General features: G+C 38.2%; 2 protein-coding genes across 2 annotated transcripts; both read right to left on the reverse strand.

Moving 5' to 3' along the window:
- Positions 1 to 100: 100 nt before the first annotated feature.
- Positions 101 to 14,014, reverse strand: cpe (carboxypeptidase E). Its single transcript, XM_077570853.1, has 9 exons — positions 13,653 to 14,014; positions 6,040 to 6,236; positions 5,797 to 5,964; positions 4,586 to 4,703; positions 4,332 to 4,514; positions 2,866 to 3,005; positions 2,683 to 2,782; positions 2,075 to 2,193; positions 101 to 967 (listed from the first exon to the last, which is right to left on the reverse strand). Exons 1-9 carry the CDS (start codon positions 13,891 to 13,893, stop codon positions 869 to 871), a joined length of 1,365 nt encoding a protein of 454 aa, XP_077426979.1. The 5' UTR covers positions 13,894 to 14,014; the 3' UTR covers positions 101 to 868.
- A 573-nt stretch (positions 14,015 to 14,587) lies between these two features.
- Positions 14,588 to 19,642, reverse strand: msmo1 (methylsterol monooxygenase 1). The gene is made up of 6 exons (XM_077572000.1): positions 19,589 to 19,642; positions 18,309 to 18,565; positions 18,055 to 18,203; positions 16,551 to 16,677; positions 16,308 to 16,462; positions 14,588 to 16,204 (listed from the first exon to the last, which is right to left on the reverse strand). Exons 2-6 carry the CDS (start codon positions 18,561 to 18,563, stop codon positions 16,012 to 16,014), a joined length of 879 nt encoding a protein of 292 aa, XP_077428126.1. The 5' UTR covers positions 18,564 to 18,565; positions 19,589 to 19,642; the 3' UTR covers positions 14,588 to 16,011.
- Between the last annotated feature and the right edge of the window lie 799 nt (positions 19,643 to 20,441).

Here is a 20,441-nt window from a genome sequence, read left to right on the forward strand (position 1 = left end):
AGTATACATATATTTATATATATATATATATATATATTTATATATATATATGAGTTAGCTATTGCATTGAGTATAACCCAAGAAACACGAACACGCAGCGTGACAACATAAACAGGGAGTTTTATTGTTTGTTGAATGAGTTTCGTTCTTAAATATAGTCGTGTACGTATATCATTTTCAATCCATTTTCAACAGCTCTACATTCAGCGATATTCTTCCCCGCGTGTTACAGTCTTGCTATACAATATTTTGCGTCCATTCAATTTTCCTGTCAAAGCACATTCAAATGAAAAGAAAAAAAAAAAAAAAAAAGCTTTCACAGTTCCTTATTATGTTGTTGCACCTTTAAAGGAATGGCTTCGGGTTTGCTCTTGAAACGTTACCAAAAAAAAACAAAAAAACAAACACACCGACATTTCTCGCTATAATTTAGTCGATAAATACAAGTCCAATATATATTTATATGTATATATGTATTGTCATTATTCATAAGAATAAGAAGTCATTTTGTGCTCAAAGCCAAGCTGTGCTGCAATCATTGATGATGATGATGATGATGATGATGATGACGAGTGCTTGTTTTTTTTTTTTTGTTTTTTTTACAGTGTTTTATCATTCATCATCAGTCCTTATCACTCCACATTAGTTGTGCATGTGTGTGTGTCTGTAGCTCGTTAGTTATAGGGATGGTTGCCATGGTTACCACTCACGATGAACGACAAAATGACACAACAGCAAACAAGTTCCTCCTCCTTAGTGTGTGTGTGTGTGTGCGTGTGTGTGTGCGTGTGTGTGCGTGTGTTGGAACATGAAGGGAGAAGAGAAAGAAATAAAAGGACGGATGTGAGCGCGTGTGTCCGGCGTCCGTTTAGAAGTTAAGCGTCTCGGACATCATCTTCCACCAGTCCATCAGCTCCTCGCGCTCCTCCTCCTTCCGCTCCATCAGAGACTCCAGCTCAAAGTCCACCTGCACAAAAACACACACACACACACACACACACACACTAAATGTAATCAAACAACATAACGTGTGCCTCTTTGCGTATTTCATCTTTTTTTTCTTCTTCAATGTATATTGAGCATTATTTTGTTATTAATATATTTTATATCAACTACATTCATTTAAGAGAAATAAATTGAACTAAACATATGTTTGATAAGAGTATTTCATGACACAATGTTTTATTATATTCAAATATCATTTCATTCATCCTTTATTATTGTTAGTTTGAAGTAAATAAATTAAGCAAAAGAAGAGTACGTAATAACATTTATTTATTTATTTTTTAAAGATTAAAAAAATATTTTAAGTATCACCACACAACTTAAATTTTTTTTAAATGTATTTATTTTCCATAGTTCATAATATCCATTTCCTTTTTTTGCCTAAAATATTTAATTAAAATTCTGCATTCTTGTACAGCAAAATTTTATTTTTGATGACATCATTGTATTAGTTATTTTTAATTGGAAAAAATACATTATAATTTAAGATTAATTGATAAAACATACTTTTAAACAACATTTTAAAATGAATAAAAAATTGTTAGTTAAAATACTATACATACATTGTATTTTACAATAAAAAAAGAAAGGAATACGTTGATTTTTAAAAAATATTAATGCATTTTAGTTTAATATTTAAATTGAAAAAAAAATGCAAATACATTATTTTACAATTAGAATTACATATTATGTAATCTATCCATCCATCAATTTTCTGAACCACTTATTAATACATATACAAAAGGTTTATATATATATATATATATATATATATATATTGTATTTTTTATTATTTTATTTTTTTAAAATCTATCCAGCCACTTATGACATTTTAAAGTGTGGTACGCCCTCTAGTGGTACAAAAACAATTACTGAATCAAAGTTCTGTGCTTTAGCTTCAACTTGTTGAGTGCAGTTTAATTGTATTTAACTTTAAAGGAAAAAAAATATTTAAGGTTTTAAAACGCTTCATAGTAAAAAAATAATTATAATAATTATTTAGATTGATTATTTATTCCGTTTCTGAGCAGCACATTCGAATGGACTGACTGTGCCGGCTCGTTCGTACCCTGGTGGCTGGGCTGTGAGGAATGGCCACCTTCTTGATGACGCTCAGGTATCCCGGAGCCGAGGCTGCCACCTTGTAGTTGCCGGGAGTCAGCAGGCGCCAGTAGTCGCCATCTTTGGCTGGGAAAAAAGCAAAATTAAGAAAACGTGTGAGGGGCGCAGAAGCGTGCGATACCAAATGTGTCCACAAGAGGGAGCCACGCAGCCAACTAACAGAATTGAAAGGGAGTGAATTAAGCATGTTGGGAGAGTCAAACCTGACGTCACAGGCCGCATTCTTAACCGTTTGCAGTTAGCCGAAAAAGCAAGAGGAAGTGATGGAATGGAGGGATGTCAAAATATTTGCGTTTACTTTTAGAACATGTCCACAAAAACACGCCTATTTTTCTAAATGTGTATTTCTCTAAGGAAGTCTGGTGTTCTATCCTCACTATCAATATATTACAATAATAACACTTGGCGATAACCATCATAATGATGATAAATTGCAAGATTGTGAAAAAAAAAAAACAATCATTCAGAATTAATTTTTTCGCATGCTTACTGAAAATAGTTTCAAATGAGTTTTGCTAGCTTAGCTGCGCACTTCTGTCGTGTTTGCGTGGCTACCTGTAGTGATGTCGTGCTCGATGCCCTCCACTGAGATGGTGGCGTTGCTAATGGCGTTGCCCTGCAGGTCTCGCACAAAGCCCTTGACGCCGCGATGAACCTGAACAACACACGCATGCAGCCAAATCGGCAAATCGCATCATTTGGTTCGCGACCGACGCTAGCTGGCATATGTCCGCCCACCTGCTCGATGTAGCTGATCAGCGAGTTGCGGTTCTGTCCCCAGTAGCTCTTGAGCAAGTCTTCGGTTGGGAATTTGTCGCAGCTCAGCTCCAGCGTGATCTCGAAGCAGTTGCTGCTCAGGTAGTTGAAGTCCTGCATTCCTGCAACACCACAACAGTGTTAGCTAGTTAGCGTATTTTAGCGTGAGCTAAATGCTAACAGCGCTTATTTGTGTTACATGACATCTAATGTGAGATTGTTACAGTGAATTATGTTGTGCAAGCATTGTTTGCGATTATGAGTATAAGTTATGCTAGCAACTATGCTAACGCTAACAGAGCAGGAGGTGTAAAGTACGATAGGTAACGAAAGCAAGGTGATTTGAAATGACCATTCTTTTTAAAGTGATGTGAAACAACAACTCAATGCTTTTATGATCAAATTGTTACATATTCATAGCTTTAAATTGGGATTACATATTGTAGCTTTATTTTTATTTTTTTTAAATTTTGTAATATTGTCACTATCAAATAAAAGGCATGTATTTTATTTCTGTGAAACACAAAATATTTTTATTAAATTAAAATGTAAATAAATACGTTGCACCAAATATTTCATTAGATTGATGAAATTAAAATAGAATATTTTGTATTAAAACAAAGTATTTTTAATTACATTTATAGAAATATATTACAGTTAAAGACAATATTTTTGTTCAGCTAAATTAATTACATTAAGACCCCAACTGTTTTTCTCTGATAAAATCAAAGATTATTAACATGTTAAAAATACATTTTATATTTAAAAAAAAAATGCATTGAAATATGATATATTTTTTTATTAAATTTAATTTCAATAAATAAAAAATAATAGCACACAATAAATAAAACAATTGAAAATCAAAATCCAATGAAAATGCATATCCTGAATTTCAGGCTTGTTTTTTTCTTTATGTGAAACACAACATAATTTTTTTTTTTAAATAATTACATAAAAAGGAAAATAATTACACCGAAACACAAGCTAATATTTATTCAGTTAATTTTAAAAAATAATTAAAACTTAAAATCAATTAAAAACAAAATATTATTTCCTCAAATTCATTCAAAATACATAATTTTTATATATCTAATTCTAATTTAATTCCAATTATATATTATATAATTAAAATTAAATTAGAATTAGAAATATTTGTGGATTTTTTTTCAAACCTGTCATTATTCACTGCAAAACTCACCTAATTACGGTTTTGTGTTTAGGCTAAGGTCATACAGCGATTACCTTGGTGCCATATTTCATCGTCTTGGTGCCATGGAACTATGTTGAAGTGAGTTGAGGAGTTTCATTTCCACAAAAATGGTGCTTTGAAGCCATCTTGTGGCATCTACAGGCAACTGTAAACCTTTTTTTTGGAATTGATTGCGTCAATGACTCTAGCTGGCTCCCTCGCCACACCTGGAATTGTGAGACCCGATCTTATTTCTTACCCCCCGGCACGCTATACCAGGCTCCCCCGTTGGTGATGCCGTCCTTGAAGCTGGAGTCGTCGTCGTTCTTGCGGCAGGGCGCCCGCTGCGGGTCGGACATGACCGGGTTGTAGATGGAGTAGGCCTTGGCCAGCGACTTGAAGATGGCGTCGTCGGGGCTGGCGCTGTACTCGTGCGCCGAGCCTTCAACGCCAAAAACGCACGCTTAGCTTCTATTCCTTCTGGAGTTCATTTGAATATGATTGATGATTTACCACTGCGGGTTTCGTCATAGGGGTAGTTGGCCACGACATCTCCGCCGTGAAGGTTAGCGGAGAGGACGAAGGGGATGTCCATGATCCAGTGGATCACCGCTTTGGTCTCGGGAGCGAGCTGCAAATAGAGACTAATGACTTACAGTACATTAACATTTGACTCTATTTAGAGTAAATTTGACTCTATTTAGAGAGTTTTAACTCACAGCCATTTTCACTGAAGCAACCCCCTTCGCTCCCAGCTGGTTTACTGGATTTTATAAGGCATACAGAATATTGTGTTCTATTGCTATTAACACGTGGACCCAACCAAAAGAAAGATTAGAGTCTCTTCTTTCATCAGGAAAAAAAGTATATTTGTTTCAGTTTTGCAGCAATTGGCATTAAAATATCAATATAAAGTTTAATCAATATTCCCATTCCTGGTGAAAACACGGTCAAAATGGCCCTGGCTGATCTCTTATACTCTGTTGCCACCTTGACTGTGTTTTTATAACTAAATGACTTTTATGAGCAAATTTAAAGAATATAATTGCCATTAATTTCAAGCCATTTTAAGGAAAGTGGCTATAATTGGTCTTCAACTCATAAATTGGTCATAAATTCATTAAAAAAAAGATTATTAAAAATTAGGGGCGACAGGCGATTAAAATTTGTAATTGTAATTAATCGCATGACATCACTAGTTAACTCACGATTAATCACAAATTTTATATCTGTTCTAAATGTACTATAAAATAAAACTCTTGTTAACAAAATTGGGGAAAAAATGTGAAACTAATGATAAACTAAAATGAATTTTTGATGTCTATAGGCGTCAATGGGAGTGAATGAGTTAAAAAAAAAAATCAGTCATTTAAAAACAATTTTTTTAAATTTTATGTATCATAACTTAAGTACTAATGGTTTCGGCACTTGGTATCGGTATTGGTGCGTACTGAAGATTTGAGTATCGATATCAGTCTAAAAAACTACCATTGCTTTAAGCCACCTCTTCATGTCAGAAGCTGCATCAAAGCCTTCTGTATACTCTTGCATATTAAAAAAAACATAAGAAACATATAAATACGTTAATGGGAGAGCAGGACGTTTTTGGGTTTGAATATGGAATACTAATATTAATAATATTCTAATATTCTTCTTAGAGTGTAGTTAGGTGGGACGTAGCATGTCCATGTTGGCATTAGTAGTTGAGGCCCCCCCTGACCCACCTTGGTGTTTTCATCCACAGACTTCTTCATATTTTGCAGCAGATGGTTGTTGGCTCCTCCCTCTCGCTCGTTGATGTAGACGATTCTGTCCAGGTCGGGGAAGTTACGGTTCAAGTCCACCCCCTGAGCGTTGGTACGGCCCACGAACCAGTCCTTCATCTCTCCGGACTGAACACAAAACCGGCACGGCGACTTAACACGTCAGCTGTCATTCAAAGACATCGCGGGCCCGGCCCAGGTCACCTGTGAGGCGGCTTTCTCAAATCCGTCCGGGTTCATGGAGGGCATGAGGTGTATGCGCGTGTTGTGGATCAGGTCGATGATGGTCTCGTTGCCCTGCTGGTACTGGTTGCACAGGTGCTGCGCCAGGTAGACCAAAAGCTCCCGGCCCACCGCCTCGTTGCCGTGCATGTTGGCGATGTACTTGAATTCGGGCTCGCCTGCGCGCACAAACACGCCGTCACTCGTATCGGCTTGATATAATCGACTTGTTTTGTTACCAACAAACAACGAAAAGTAACATTGGTTTTGTTTGTCAAGTTGTTAGTCGGTCTGTCTGTCGGCTGGTCGGTTAGTTAGTTGTTAAGTTACTCCACCAGACAGTTTTTGGGTTGGTCAAAAATGAGTCAGTCAGGTAAGAAGTGAGTTAATCACTTGTTAGTGACAGCTAGTCAGTCAGTCGATTTATTAGTAGGTCAGTCTGTCAATGAGTTGGTTATTTAGTGGGCTAGGCATTCAGTTGGTAAGTAAGTCAGTCAGTAAATTGATTAGTAGGCCAGTTACTCAATTAGTCGGGTCATTAGTATGCCAATTTACCAGTCAATTGGTCAGATGGTAGTCTTTGCTAGTGAGTGAGTTGGATGGTTGGTTGATGGAGTAAGTCACTAAATGGGTTTACATGGTCTGTTAATCAGTCAGTCAGTTAGTCAGCCAATTGGTCAGTCAGTCAGATTAGTCAGTCGTCAATTCAATTCATCATTTAGTCAGCTAGTAAGTCATTCAATTTATTAGAAGGTCCATCTGTCAGCCAGTCAATTAGTGGGTTAGTTAGTCAACGAGTTGATTAGTAGGCTAGTTAGGCATTTAGTCAGTTAATTAGTTGGTCAATTTATCAGTCAGTTGCTTATATGGTAGGTTTAGTTAATCAGTTGGTTTGTTAGTGAGTGACTTGGTTGGGTGGTTAGCCACTTCATAAGTTGGTTGGTTACGTGATCTGTTAAGTCAATCAGTCTGTCAGTCGGATCAGTCAATCAGTTAATGAATTAAAAAGAAGATTAATTGGTTGGTTAGCTAGTCAGTTAGTCAGTCAGTCAAATTACTGGTAGTCAGTCATCAATTACTCAATTTATTAGTAATCTGTCGGTCAATCAGTCAGCTAGTTAGTAAGTCACTTAATTAGTTGGTTAATTAGTAGGTTAGTCAATTGATTAGTAGGTCAGTCAGTCAGTTAATTAAACAGTCAGTGGGCTATTGTCAGTTAGTTACTCTGTTAGGTAGTCCACTCGTCATTCAGTCACTTAAGCCATGAGTCAGTCAACTTGTTGGTTAGTTTACTGGTTAGTCAGTCAACGGGTTGGCAAGATTACACAAATACTACATGGCCAATAAACACAAAATGAATATAATAAATACACTTGAACGAATCACACTACTAAATGACGTCAACAACAGAATGTCACAAATAACATTTATAGCGTGTGCACACGTACGTACGCACGCACGCACGCACACACACACACACACACTTTCTACTTTTGTCCAGCAGTGACACACTGATTTATCAGCGGAAAAGGTTGAACGAGATTGAACGTCACAGCCCGGAAATCCATTTGGACAATCAGGATAAAACACACATGTACGTACACTCATCTCACTCACACACACACGCACACACATTGTAAATCACATCTGGTGCTCAGGTTATTTTTAACGCCTTCAATCTGGCTCTCATTATGACTCGTTACTAATGATTTCAAGGCTGCAATTAACTCTTTATGTCCTCGCGTGGGTTGAATGAGTTTCAGGTGGGCAACAAACACAGTGGATATCAAAAGTCTAAAGTTTCCATCTTTTTCTGCGTCTATGCCACTTACACAGGACGGTAACGTGGAGAAAAGGCAGGAAAAAAATAGCAAGTTACAGAAAACACTTTCACTGTAAAAAAAATAAATAAAATAATCCACCTTCGTTGCCATCTATACAGAACAGCAGCATAAAAAAGGAGGTAAACTACCATTTGGCATATTATATACCGGTATACTGCGACGTGTTTTTGTGACGTACAGACCATATATCCCACCATGTATGCATGAGAATAATATATGCATTATCTCGTATGAATTTAATATGCAAAATCAGGTGTGTCAGCTCTTTACTGCCGAGTTATTTTGTACACGGCAGCTTGTCATTATGGTTTCCGCGGCGATGACAGAATGACGTCATCAGGGAGGAGATGGAGAGGACGGGGGGATGGGCGTGTGCCCGGAGTTGCCATGGCAACCATGAAAGGGTAGCGTGTGGGTTGTTAGGTGACTGGTTTAAAAACACCCGGCTTGTTAACATTAAGTGAGTGTTAGCATGCGTGAACACGCGCAAGGGGACTCGGTTTCACACTGTCCGTACAGGACAGTATTTTTCCATGTTGCCTGTTTGTATAAATGGGACCGGAATATTTAGTGGGGGAGTATCCGCACTATAACAGAAGTCCCTTTGTAAAATATGCTTTCTCTTTGTTTAAATGGCATTGACAAAAAATTTACCTTATCAGAGCTCTGGCTAAAGCCCCTTTCACAGCGCCTATAAGACGGTACGGGTACGTTTCTGCCTTTTTTTCCACTTCATTATTCTGTAAAAATGATTGTGACACAAAATGGAGTGACAAAATTCACCCAGCAGTTTTCTTGACCACAGACGTAGGCTCAGACCTGAAGCCCCTTTCACACTGTCAATAAGATTTTTTTTTTTTTTTATGTTGCTATTCTGTATAAATGGCATTGAAACAAGATGGGTCGACAAACTCAAACTGGCAATTTTCCGTCTTCAGAGGTAATATCGGTGCTGTAACAGAAGCCCCTTTTACACTGCTTGAAAAAGCCGGTATTTTTCTGCCCTTCTCCATAAAAGTTTCTGAAGCGAAATGAGGAGATGAAGTAGACCCTGTGATTTTCCACCTTCTGGGGTTGTATCAGAAGCCCTTTTCAACTGCCTGGAAAAATACCACTGCAGAGGTCATATCAGAGCCAGATGTATTTGGCAGCGTTTATACTACCTCCAAAAGCAGAAAAATGCCGGGTCACCCTGGTCAACAGGAGACACTTTTAGATTATTTGTAAAAATCATTTGGACCATTAAGACAGAAAGATACCACAAAAAAACAAAAACGGAAGAAATCAGCTTTTAGAGGCAGTGTGAAAAGGGGGTTTGGTTATTGCTCTGATACTTCCTTCTCGCACCCGACGCTTTTGACCTACAGTATGTACAAGTGCCGGCATCATCCAATTATGTGGTTGTACGGTAGCGTGTCACTGTGTGAAATTGCGCAAAAAAATCCTGCCTTTGGCTGGGATCTGCGTGAAAGGCAAAGGTTTCAGCTCTGATGCTCTGCGGGATCTCTGCGTGGAAGAGGCTACAGACGTGAAGTGAACTCAGATGCGTGCGGCTGGGTATGAATAATAAATATCTCCTGCCTCAACCTCTTTCATCCTCCCCCCTTTTTCTACGCTATATTATTAGACGGCGCTTTCGTATTTTATGACTACACTTCTCCATATGTCATTTGATACACACACATTACACATCTGCATTTGTGGATCACTTTCTTACGTCAGCCACCATTTAAAATGCTCAGTCCAGAAATAAGGGAGACTCCACAAAGACCATAATGAATTCCACTTGACTTGTTCTGGTAATTCAGTTAATTAGAGTAGAAAGTGATTTCTCCATTATTAATTAAACCCTACTAATTATTCGACAGTGATGTGAAATGTCCACTGCGCATCACATCTTATTGTTCAGCCCCCAAAGCCAATTTCACTTCACAAAGTCTCAAGATACTAAGCAAAAACACAAAAGTTGTCCCCTATTTTGGTTTGTAGCGGCCAATTTGGCTTAAAAGAATTTAGAAAAATTTATTTTAGCCTCCAGAGCAGTTTCACTTCGCAAGATGAAATTTGGTAGGCATGTCTATCATGAGTAGGCCCACAAAAAAGTCTCAAGATGCTAAGCAAAAAACACAAAAGTAGTCCCCTAGTTTGGTTTGAAGCGACCATTTTGGCTCAGAAGAATTTAGAAAAATTTATTTTAGCCTCCAGAGCAGTTTCACTTAGCAAGATAAAATTTGGTAGGCATGTCTACCATGAGTAGGCCCACAAAAAAGTCTCAAGACGCTAAGCAAAAAACACAAAAGTAGTCCCCTATTTTTGTTTGAAGCGGCCATTTTGGCTCAAAAGAATAAAAAATAATAATAAATTAGCCCCCAAAGCAGTTTCACTTAGCAAGATGAAATTTGGTAGGCATGTATATCATGAGTAGGCCCACAAAAAAGTCTCAAGATGCTAAGCAAAAAACACAAAAGTAGTCCCCTAGTTTGGTTTGAAGCGACCATTTTGGCTCAGAAGAATTTAGAAAAATTTATTTTAGCCTCCAGAGCAGTTTCACTTAGCAAGATAAAATTTGGTAGGCATGTCTACCATGAGTAGGCCCACAAAAAAGTCTCAAGACGCTAAGCAAAAAACACAAAAGTAGTCCCCTATTTTTGTTTGAAGCGGCCATTTTGGCTCAAAAGAATAAAAAATAATAATAAATTAGCCCCCAAAGCAGTTTCACTTAGCAAGATGAAATTTGGTAGGCATGTATATCATGAGTAGGCCCACAAAAAAGTCTCAAGATGCTAAGCGAAAAACACAAAAGTAGACCCCTATTTTGGTTTGAAGCGCCCATTTTGGCTCAAAAGAATTAAAAATATATTAAATTAGCCCCATAAGCAGTTTCACTTAGCAAGATGAAATTTGGTAGGCTTGTCTATCATGAGTAGGCCCACAAAAAAGTCTCAAGATGCTACGCAAAAACACAAAAGTCGTCCCCTCTTTTGGTTTGAAGCGGCCATTTTGGCTCAAAATAATTTAAAAATATATATATTTTAGCCCCCAGAGCAGTTTCACTTAGCAAGATAAAATTTGGTAGGCATGTATATCATGAGTAGGCCCACAAAAAAGTCTCAAGATGCTAAGCAAAAAACACAAAAGTAGTACCCTATTTTGGTTTGAAGTGGCCATTTTGGCTCAAAAGAATAAAAATTTTTTTTTTAAATAGCCCCCAGAGCAGTTTCACTTAGCAAGATGAATTTTGGTAGGCATATCTATCATGAGTTAACCCACAAAAAAAGTCTCAAGATGCCACGCAAAAACACAAAAGTCGTCCCCTCTTTTGGTTTGAAGCGGCCATTTTGGCTCAAAATGATTTAAAAATATACATATTTTAGACCCCAGAGCAGTTTCACTTAGCGAAATAAAATTTGGTAGGCATGTATATCATGAGTAGGCCCACAAAAAAATCTCAAGATGCTAAGCAAAAAACACAAAAGTAGTCCCCTAGTTTGGTTTGAAGCGACCATTTTGGCTCAAAATAATTTAAAAATATACATATTTTAGCCCCCAGAGCAGTTTCACTTAGCAAGATAAAATTTGGTAGCCATATATATCATGAGTAGGCCCACAAAAAAGTCTCAAGATGCTAAGCAAAAAACACAAAAGTAGTACCCTATTTTGGTTTGAAGCGACCATTTTTGCTCAGAAGAATTTAGAAAAATTTATTTTAGCCTCCAGAGCAGTTTTACTTAGCAGGATGAAATTTGGTAGCCCATGTCTATCATGAGCAGACCCACAAAAAAAGTCTCATGAAGCCATTTATAAAACGACACAGCAAATCTGACATTTGGGTTTAAAACAACCATTTTAGGGGGATTTTGGCTATTTCCGGAGCACCTTCAGATCGAGACTCAAGATTTTATCCTATTGCTATTCAATTTGAACCTCGTATAGTAAACCAATAGGTGACATTCGCATTTAGCCAACTAGTTCGCAAACAGAGCGTAAACATGGTACAGTTAAATGCAAACGTCCGAGCGTGTACTACACTTCAGAATGTCACGTAATGGCACACAGAAGAACCCTGTGACAGATGGCAGCTTCCTAACAGATGCACTTTCGGGTGGGCGGTGGTGGAGGATGAGATGGGAGGTGGCGGGGGCGGCAGCAGTGGCTCTACTCTCTCCCGAGACAGCCCCCGAGCCAACCACGAGCCGGCGGTCGGCTCAGCGCGTTAAGCCGATCTGTTGCCACGGCGACCGCTATTTCCGCCCCGCCTTGGGCAGGCACCTTGAAGGGAGCTTTAAAAACATGGCTGCGCTGTTTCTGTTGCAGCCGTGTCGGGGGAAAGACATCTGGTAGCAATAGAAAGAGGAAAAATAAAAGCCTCCACAATGCTACTGTGACTCATGTTTGCATGCGACCACCTCACTTTCATGAGCTTCATTGTACACGAAATGAAGTAAAGTGAAGCGAGAGAATCGAACCCATTCAGCTCCTGGAAGACCGCAGTTGTTTGTTTACATTCAAACTCAACTTTCACAGAATTGATGAAAAAGATTATTATTATTGTCAGTATTTATTTATTCATTTATGTATTTATTTATTTTACAAAATAAAAATAAACAAAGAATATTTAATTAATTAAATTCAATTTATGCTAAATAAAAATTGTTAACACAATAATCACAATTAATGGAGATTAATCAAATACTATATTTCAAAAAGTCATAAGATGGAAATAGATCATTTTAAAATGCTGACCTATAAAGAAACCAATATTAGTATATACATATAGTATTTTAATGTATTGACAATAACAATAATAAATTAATTCATTACTAAAAGAAAGATTTATTTAGTCAAATAAAACCGTACACGGTTAAAGGACAGAATGATTGATTGATTGATTACAGTATGTAACATAATTGCATTACTAAATTCAGTTTTTTCAATTAAAAAAAAAAAAGTTGGAGGTGCGTCAGGCAGCAATGCCCAGTAGGGATTACCACCACCTACAGTATATCATGATATGTAAAAAAAAAATAAAAAATAATAATTTTTTTCAATAACAAAAGGATATTTAGGATTTAGATGCTAAAATATAGTTTTCAGTCATATCAATTAATAAAATCTTACAAAAAGTCAAATAATTGATTGAATAATATTTCAACAATTTGAGAAGATATTTAAGAAATGAAATGAAAAATGTTTATAATTAATATAATTTGTGAAATCTTACAGAAGGCCAAAAGATTTATTATTAAGTAAACAACATATATTTTGTACTAAAATACAATATAAGTATAAATAAATAAATAACAAAATAATTGTTTTCAGTGATACAATAAGGCTGAGTCATTGGTCTATTGGAGAGCCAGGAATAATATTTGTTTTGCACCCTGCAATGGTTTTCCTTGTGTCATGTAATGAAAAGCTGCACCTGCACGGCTTGCCAATGGCGCAGCATCTTGGCCGCCTGAGGCTTGTTTCAATTCAGAATCACGACCGCGGATCGAGCATCGAGCTGCAAAATGGCGTCGAAACGCTGCTTCTCTCTCTCGCGCTCTCTCTTTTATTCATTTTGTACTTGCTGGTGATGGAAAAATGCGCTTTTTACGCGCGGCTCCCGAACGCCCAATAACACCTGCAGAGCGAGTCCCTACAAATCAATGTCACACAACCTGCTATGCGCCAAAAATAAAAGCACGGAGCAACTTTGCTTGGGGAGGGGAAGGGGCGGGGGGGCGCAAATTGACCAAATGTACTGACCCGGTTCGTGTACGCCGGGGTTGTCGGACATCTCGAGGACGAGCAGCTCGCGACCCTCGAAGCTCTCGCCGATGGTGTAGATGCGCGCGATGGTGGGACATTGCAGCCACACGGACACCAAAGCCTTGCGCAGCTCGTCGTAGCGGTGGTACTCGAACGAGATCTCGCCGTCCGCCGCCGACAGCGCGCGCGACGTCGCGGCCGCCAGCACCAGCAACAAAAGCGCCTTCATGGCCGTCATGCGATGGTGGCGAAAGCGGGCGGGTGGATGGATGGATCGGCGGTTCTTTTGCTTCGTCCTCCTTCGTCTCCTCTCCGCGAGGATGCGTACCTGAGAGTGAGGCAGTGTCAAGTTACAAAGCAGGAGATGAGCACTTCCGGTGACGGAGTCAGTTCAAAATAAAATATATTATTTCCCCCTCACTTTTTGGACACTCATCTGCTTACGCATAATTCATCTGATTCATATCATTCCAATTTCAACACGTTCCAAAAAAATCACGCCACGGGGGGTAGTATTTTTCTTGGGGATGAGACCACTTTTTTCAGACCGATACCAAAAGAAGTACTCAATTTGTGAGTTGTCACAATACACACAATACAAAGTACTGATACCACTAGTGCTTTTGATACATAAAAAAAAACAATGACAGATTATTTTAAAGAAATACCTATATATCCCATCATAGCATTTTCCTTAACATTGCATGAAATGGTCATTTTCTATTCTTCTAATTTCGAGTTCCTGGTCGTAAAACGGCCACAAGAGGTCGCCGTCGCGAGTACTGATACCTTGAAATAAGGCCTGGATAATTCACCATACCACCTACACACACACGCACGCACGCACGCACGCATGCACACACACACACACACACACACACACACACACACATATATATAAGTATCATATAGTGCCTATTGTTTACAAAAAGTGTTGTTTCATTTCATGTAACCTTTATTTAACCAGGTTGGTCCCATTTCCCTTTTTTTTTCAAGAGAGACCTGGCCAAGACAGGCAGCAGCAAAATAACACAAAGTTACAGACATACAGTACAGAGTGTGATAAATTTTAAAAAAGAATGTACACATATGTGAAAGGATCCATTTAATCCATAAAAGGGCATTCGATTTTTCTGACTTCCTGTTTGTTAGCTGCTGCTGCATGCCGACTTGACGCAGCAGCGTGTGCAAGATATGGCCGCAGGGGTGTGTCCTCGGTGCAGCAGTGGGCATTTGAAGGAAAAGTGACACTATATTCAGTAAGTACATATTTGGGACTAGAATACATAGTCAGGCATATTCATATTTTTATTCCAACATGAACACACAAAAATATTATATTTATAATATAATATAATATTTTTTTGGTGTGCTCAGAACTAGCGTAATTGATTTTTTTTTATGTTGCTTTGGCGCCATCTGGTGACATTTTGTTGTCAAGCAATTATGTTGAAGTGAGGGGGAGGAGCTTCACTTCAGGCCTTATTGGCAATTACAAACATTTTTGGGTGGCTGTCACGTGCACATTTAAGCTATTCGCCATTCGTGGTAACATTCTATTCATATTTTGCAAAAACAGTCAAATATCCGACTTTAATTCATATTTTTATTTTTGTAAGTGGACTAAAAAATAAGTTATTTTATTCATTAGATTTTTTTTTTTTTAATTAAGCTGGAATCAAAATTTTCTTCTTCCAAATATCAGAAGAAGCATCGGTTTAAAAAAAAAATCCGTAGTAACTCATTCACTCGCAGCCATTTTCACTTCACTGTTTTACTGGATTTTGATTGATTTTGCAAGGCCAACAGAATATTATGTTCTATTGCTATAAAAATAAAAGAAAGATTAGACTCTCTTCTTTCATCAGGAAAATAAGGATATTTGTATCTGTTTCCATTTTGCAGCAATCCGCATTAGACTATAGCTAAGTTTCATCATTATTCACAAACCTGTTGAAAACTTTTTGCAACATGGCCCTGGTTGATCTCTTATAGTCTGCTGGCCGTTTTTTTTTTTGGGTGATAACTACCATTGTTTTAAACAACCTCTTCAGGTCAGAGGCTGCATCAAAGCCTTCTGTATGCTCTAGCATAAAAATATATATTTTTTAAACGTATAAATACGTTTTTGGGACCATGGCACTATTTAAAATAGAATGTTTTTATACGTTTTTGTGAGCAAATGAGTTCAATAATATTTAAAGATCAAACAGCAGCCAAAAAGGAGAATATTTATGGTTGTTTGTTGTATTTCTGGCTAAACAGAAGACCACAATACTCTCACTGCAAAAAAAAAAAAGGCACAAATGCGTCAATCCGGTTTGAAACCAGATTCAATTGCAGACATTTTGTGTTTTTACTGCGTCTTCTTGTCCCCGTCTTGTTTGTGCATGTACTTGTTGTACTGGTTGTCGGTGTTGAACAGTTTGTCCCACCAGGTGAAGGTGGAGGCGTAGTTGCCCACAAAGTTCATGTGGTGGAAGTCGTGGAAGCGGACGCCAGCGTAGAATGGAATCAGGTGCAACGGGTTGACGGGGATGTCGTACCCGCTGGGGACGGCAAAACAATTTCAATGTGTTTTTTTTTTTAATGAGGTCAACGTGGCCCTCGTGTCTCAACATGGGAAAACGTGAGGGTCAGCCGGACGGGTACCTGTGCACGTCGATGGTCTCCAGCAGGCGCACGGCCACCCACGCCCACAGGAAGAAGACGTGGTTGCAGAAGATCATGATGCCGATGAAGAAGCCGGCGCCCAGGATGATGGTCTCGGCGGGGTGGGCGTACTCGGCCTGCATGCCAAACGGCGCCTGGCGGGGACACAGAAATGCGGGCGGCGGATTAGCGAGGTCGCCGGATGTGGATTTTTGAAAATGTATTATTATTTACGGAACTCACGGTGAACTCGTGGTGGACTTTGTGGATGTACTTGTAGATCCTGCGGTGGTGGAGAAGTCGGTGGAGGAAGTAGTGCCACGCGTCTTCCACCACGGCGCAGCCGAAGCACTGAGTCATGATGTACGGCCTGAATACACGCACGCACACCAATGTTAGAATCAATTGGGATTTTTCAGTCGTTTGGTTTTATTTGGTTTTTAAAATTCTAAATTTTCTTTACAATAATCTATATAAAGCAGCAAAATCCACCCATTCTTTATCCATATCAGGGGGCGGCCATTTTTTCACTTGCTATCGACTGACAATGACATCACAGTTGCTCAGCTAAGGACCAATTACGGCTCACTTGTTTTCTGGGTTTGGTCATGTGACATTTGCAAGCTAAGCTGTGATTGGTCGTCAAAAATTTTACTTGACTTCCCCGACTCGGTAGCCATTTTCGGTTAATATTTTGTCAATAATTAATGTGATAACTTCATTGGCACTTCGCCACTGTCAGTCAACTGACGATGACATCACGTGTGCTCAGGAAATGGGTAACGACCAATCATGGCTCTGTTTGCTGACATCACATGACTAGACCCAGAAAAGAGGTGAACCGTGATTGGACGTTACCTGAGCACAAATGATGTCATCTTCAGACGACAGCAAATTACAAGATGTTTTTAGACATATTAATTGGACATGAAAAAATAATGAAATTATCACATTAAATATAGACAAAAAATTAACTTCTTACTGCTGAAAATGACAAAATGAGTCACGTATTCCTTTAATGCTTAAAAAAACACACACACAAATTTATTAAAATATTAATTTGCTTTAATTTATTTAAAGTTTCACTTAACTTTATAAGAGATGCTGCTTTTTGCTTTTGTTAAAATTAAAACAAAAATAATGAAAGTTTAACATTTCAGTTATGAAATTTTGGGGGGAAACTATTTTCTACAGAAAAGTATTTACTTTTTTTGTTAGAATTTTAAAACAAAGCTGTGTATTTGCTGTATTTTAAATTAAAAGAAAAACATTAAACACGTTGAAAATTTGAAAAGTTGCTTTTTTTTCTCTTTTTTTTTTTTACTGCAAAAGAATATCGGCCCCAAATATCGGTTATCGGCCTTTTTGCCTACTAATAATCGACATCGGCATTGGCCCTGAAAAAAACATATCGGTCTTTTTAACTTAAACATTTTCATGCCACTGACCATGTAAAGTAATTGTTTTTCGAGGACTGGCTTAGAAACAGACTTAAAATATTACTCACCATTAGAGACGCTTCAAAGTGACCGCTGGTATGAAGCTAGCGGTGACAGAGCTAACAGAAGCTAGCGGCATGAAGCTAACCTCAAAACGTTCCCCTTGTGTGTGAGTATTTCACCATTATACCCCAGCATGAGCTGTTGACGTTTTGCTATTGCGTCATCGCAACATTCTGTTTTTTGCCGGCTGATAATATACTCCATATAAACATGAACTCCATTTAAATAACAGCGTGTCCACTGACCATCGCGGCATGGAGTCCCAGTCGTAGGGGATGTTGAAGAACTCGGTGAAATAGTACGTGCCGCAGATGAGTGGCAGCTGGATGAAGAAGTGGTTGAACAGCAACATCTTGAAGCACCGCCACTGCTTCTCCCACGTCTCTGGTTTGTCCTACGCGCATACACACAGACACGCACGAAGCGTACATACACAAAGTCATCTCTCACACGTATTTGTGTTTTCTCTGCGGAGTCAAAAAGAACCACACACACTGACCTGCTGGATTTTGTACTTTTGCAAGAAGGGCAAGAACTGGAAGATGAAGCCAGGGAGGCAAAAGAGGAAGTAGATCAACTCGTGGACGAGGAGAGAGCCCCAAGTGGCGATCTGGAACTTAGTGTAGTTGTCCAGCATGTAGTCCCACGCGTGCTTGAACGGGGGCTGCAAGGGGTTCCCGGGCAAGGCCGCGTCCACGTACTCCGCCGCCAGGTAGGCCGAGCTCAAGATGTTGGCTGTGCCGTTCACCTCCATGACTGCCACACAGGAGAGGCAGGTTACATTATGTAGCTCGGGGTGTAGGGGTCCGAGAGCCGTAGTTTGGTTTGAAGGTCCACAAAAATAATTTGCAACAAATTATGATGTCATAGCGTTTAAAAAGGTGCAAAAAGGCATCAATAAAACAATTTTTTTTATGTGGCTTTATTCTTATAAGATTATGACTTTTTACTCCCACAAATTACACATTTGCTCTTGTAAACATTAGACTTCTATCACATAACTTTTTTATTTCCTAAAAAAAATATCTGAATTTATCATTGTAACTTTACACCTTTTTTTCTAACAGTTTAACTGGCTTTAAGATAATGATGGGGTCTTTAGAAAAAAATTCTCCCCTTCAAAATGAGATAACGTTGACAAAATGCCTTTAAATACACATAAGAAAGTACTGTGCTTACAATTGTTATCACACTGCTATGATAAGCAGTCCATTCACTTAGCATTGCGCTGTATGATTACCTAAAATAATTTTTGGGTTAATAAATCACACGGTCAACATTTTTTGTTGTTGCGGCTCCACTTATGATAATTTTTTTAAATGTTAAATCACTTAAGACAACTATATTATTTTCACATTAACTTAATTTGGCATATCAAGTGCTCATAACAAGCGTACTAAAAATAATTTGGCAAATAGGAATACTACTACATGTACTGTAGTATGACTTTAAATGAAAGGTTGCCATTTCGTCAGGTAGAGTAAATGGGAATGAGATGTACATATACAGACTTAACATTTAATTTTTCATTATGACTTTTATTAAGTTCTTCCTCCTTCCTTCGAAGCTTTTCAGCACTTGCAAACGACCAGTTTGACCATTTTCACAGCAAACATTAAACTTAATAACAATATCTGGCTAAAATGGGTGCCTTCCAGTTTAACGAACACAGCTCGTATTATTACACATGACTTTATCCTTCGTTTTAGTCTTAAAAAATAATAATAAACGTTTAAAAGTTTAGCTAACTGTCCACTTGTTAGCATTACTAGCACTCACCTTAGCAGGGGCTTGAGTAGCGTGTGTGTGGGTGTGTGTGTGTGTGTAATGTGTACCTGGTCCTCGAGCGTCAAGTAGCCGAGCGACCGGTCTTCCGATTGGCCAGTGGGAAGAGCAGATTAACGTCACGGGATCAAGCGGCGTCACCGATTGGCCGGTTAGATGAAGCGATGATAGTGAGACTGAGGATCTCCACAGCGACAGCCAATCAGAAGCCGAGCATGGATTTCATAACGTTTCCATACGTGGGGAGGTTCCGCCTTTATAAATACTTATTGGACAGATGTGTTTGATACGTTATGAGATACATAAGTTAACAGAATCACAAAAAGTCAGAAGAAAAAAAAAAAGTTAGTATTTGATAAATCTTTCGTTGTTTTGTAAAAAAATAATAATACATTTTTAAGAAAATAAATGTCATTTTATCAGAAAGAAAGAATAAGGTCATATTATTTGATTTAAAAAATGTATTTAACAGTATTGTTTGAAAGGAAAAGTGCTGTTCCTTTAAAGATTTTCTAAGCAATTTTTTTAGCTATACAAAAATATTTTCTGAGAAAAAGACTATTTTCATGAGAAAAAGGGCCAATAAAAGTTGTTTTATAAGAAACAGTTCAGCAACAAAAGGGTGGATTTTTTCCCCGCCATATTTAAAAAATATATATTTTATCAAGAAAAAGGTTCCTCAAAAAGTACTTATGACAGATCATATGCACACATTCATTCAGTGGACATAAAAAAGTCTACACACCTCTGTTCAGATGCCAGGTTTGTTTTTGTTAGATAGATGGATCCATAGATATGAAATGCAGTTGCACAAGTGTGCACACCCTCTTGTACCTGGGGCTGTGTT

The sequence above is a fragment of the Vanacampus margaritifer genome, chromosome 7 (assembly GCF_051991255.1).
Source record: "Vanacampus margaritifer isolate UIUO_Vmar chromosome 7, RoL_Vmar_1.0, whole genome shotgun sequence".
In the NCBI taxonomy this organism is placed as follows: Eukaryota; Metazoa; Chordata; class Actinopteri; order Syngnathiformes; family Syngnathidae; genus Vanacampus; species Vanacampus margaritifer.

Coding starts and splice junctions, on each gene's coding strand:
- msmo1 (XM_077572000.1), bottom strand. CDS start 18,563: ATGGAGGTGAACGGCACAGCCAACATCTTGAGCTCGGCCTACCTGGCG. Junction 16,678..18,054: donor TGGGACTCCATGCCGCGATG/GTCAGTGGACAC, acceptor GCGTGTATTCAG/GCCGTACATCATGACTCAGT. Junction 16,205..16,307: donor GAGACCATCGACGTGCACAG/GTACCCGTCCGG, acceptor TGCCGTCCCCAG/CGGGTACGACATCCCCGTCA.
- cpe (XM_077570853.1), bottom strand. CDS start 13,893: ATGACGGCCATGAAGGCGCTTTTGTTGCTGGTGCTGGCGGCCGCGACG. Junction 5,965..6,039: donor TTGAGAAAGCCGCCTCACAG/GTGACCTGGGCC, acceptor TTTTGTGTTCAG/TCCGGAGAGATGAAGGACTG. Junction 3,006..4,331: donor CTGGTATAGCGTGCCGGGGG/GTAAGAAATAAG, acceptor GTGGTGTTGCAG/GAATGCAGGACTTCAACTAC.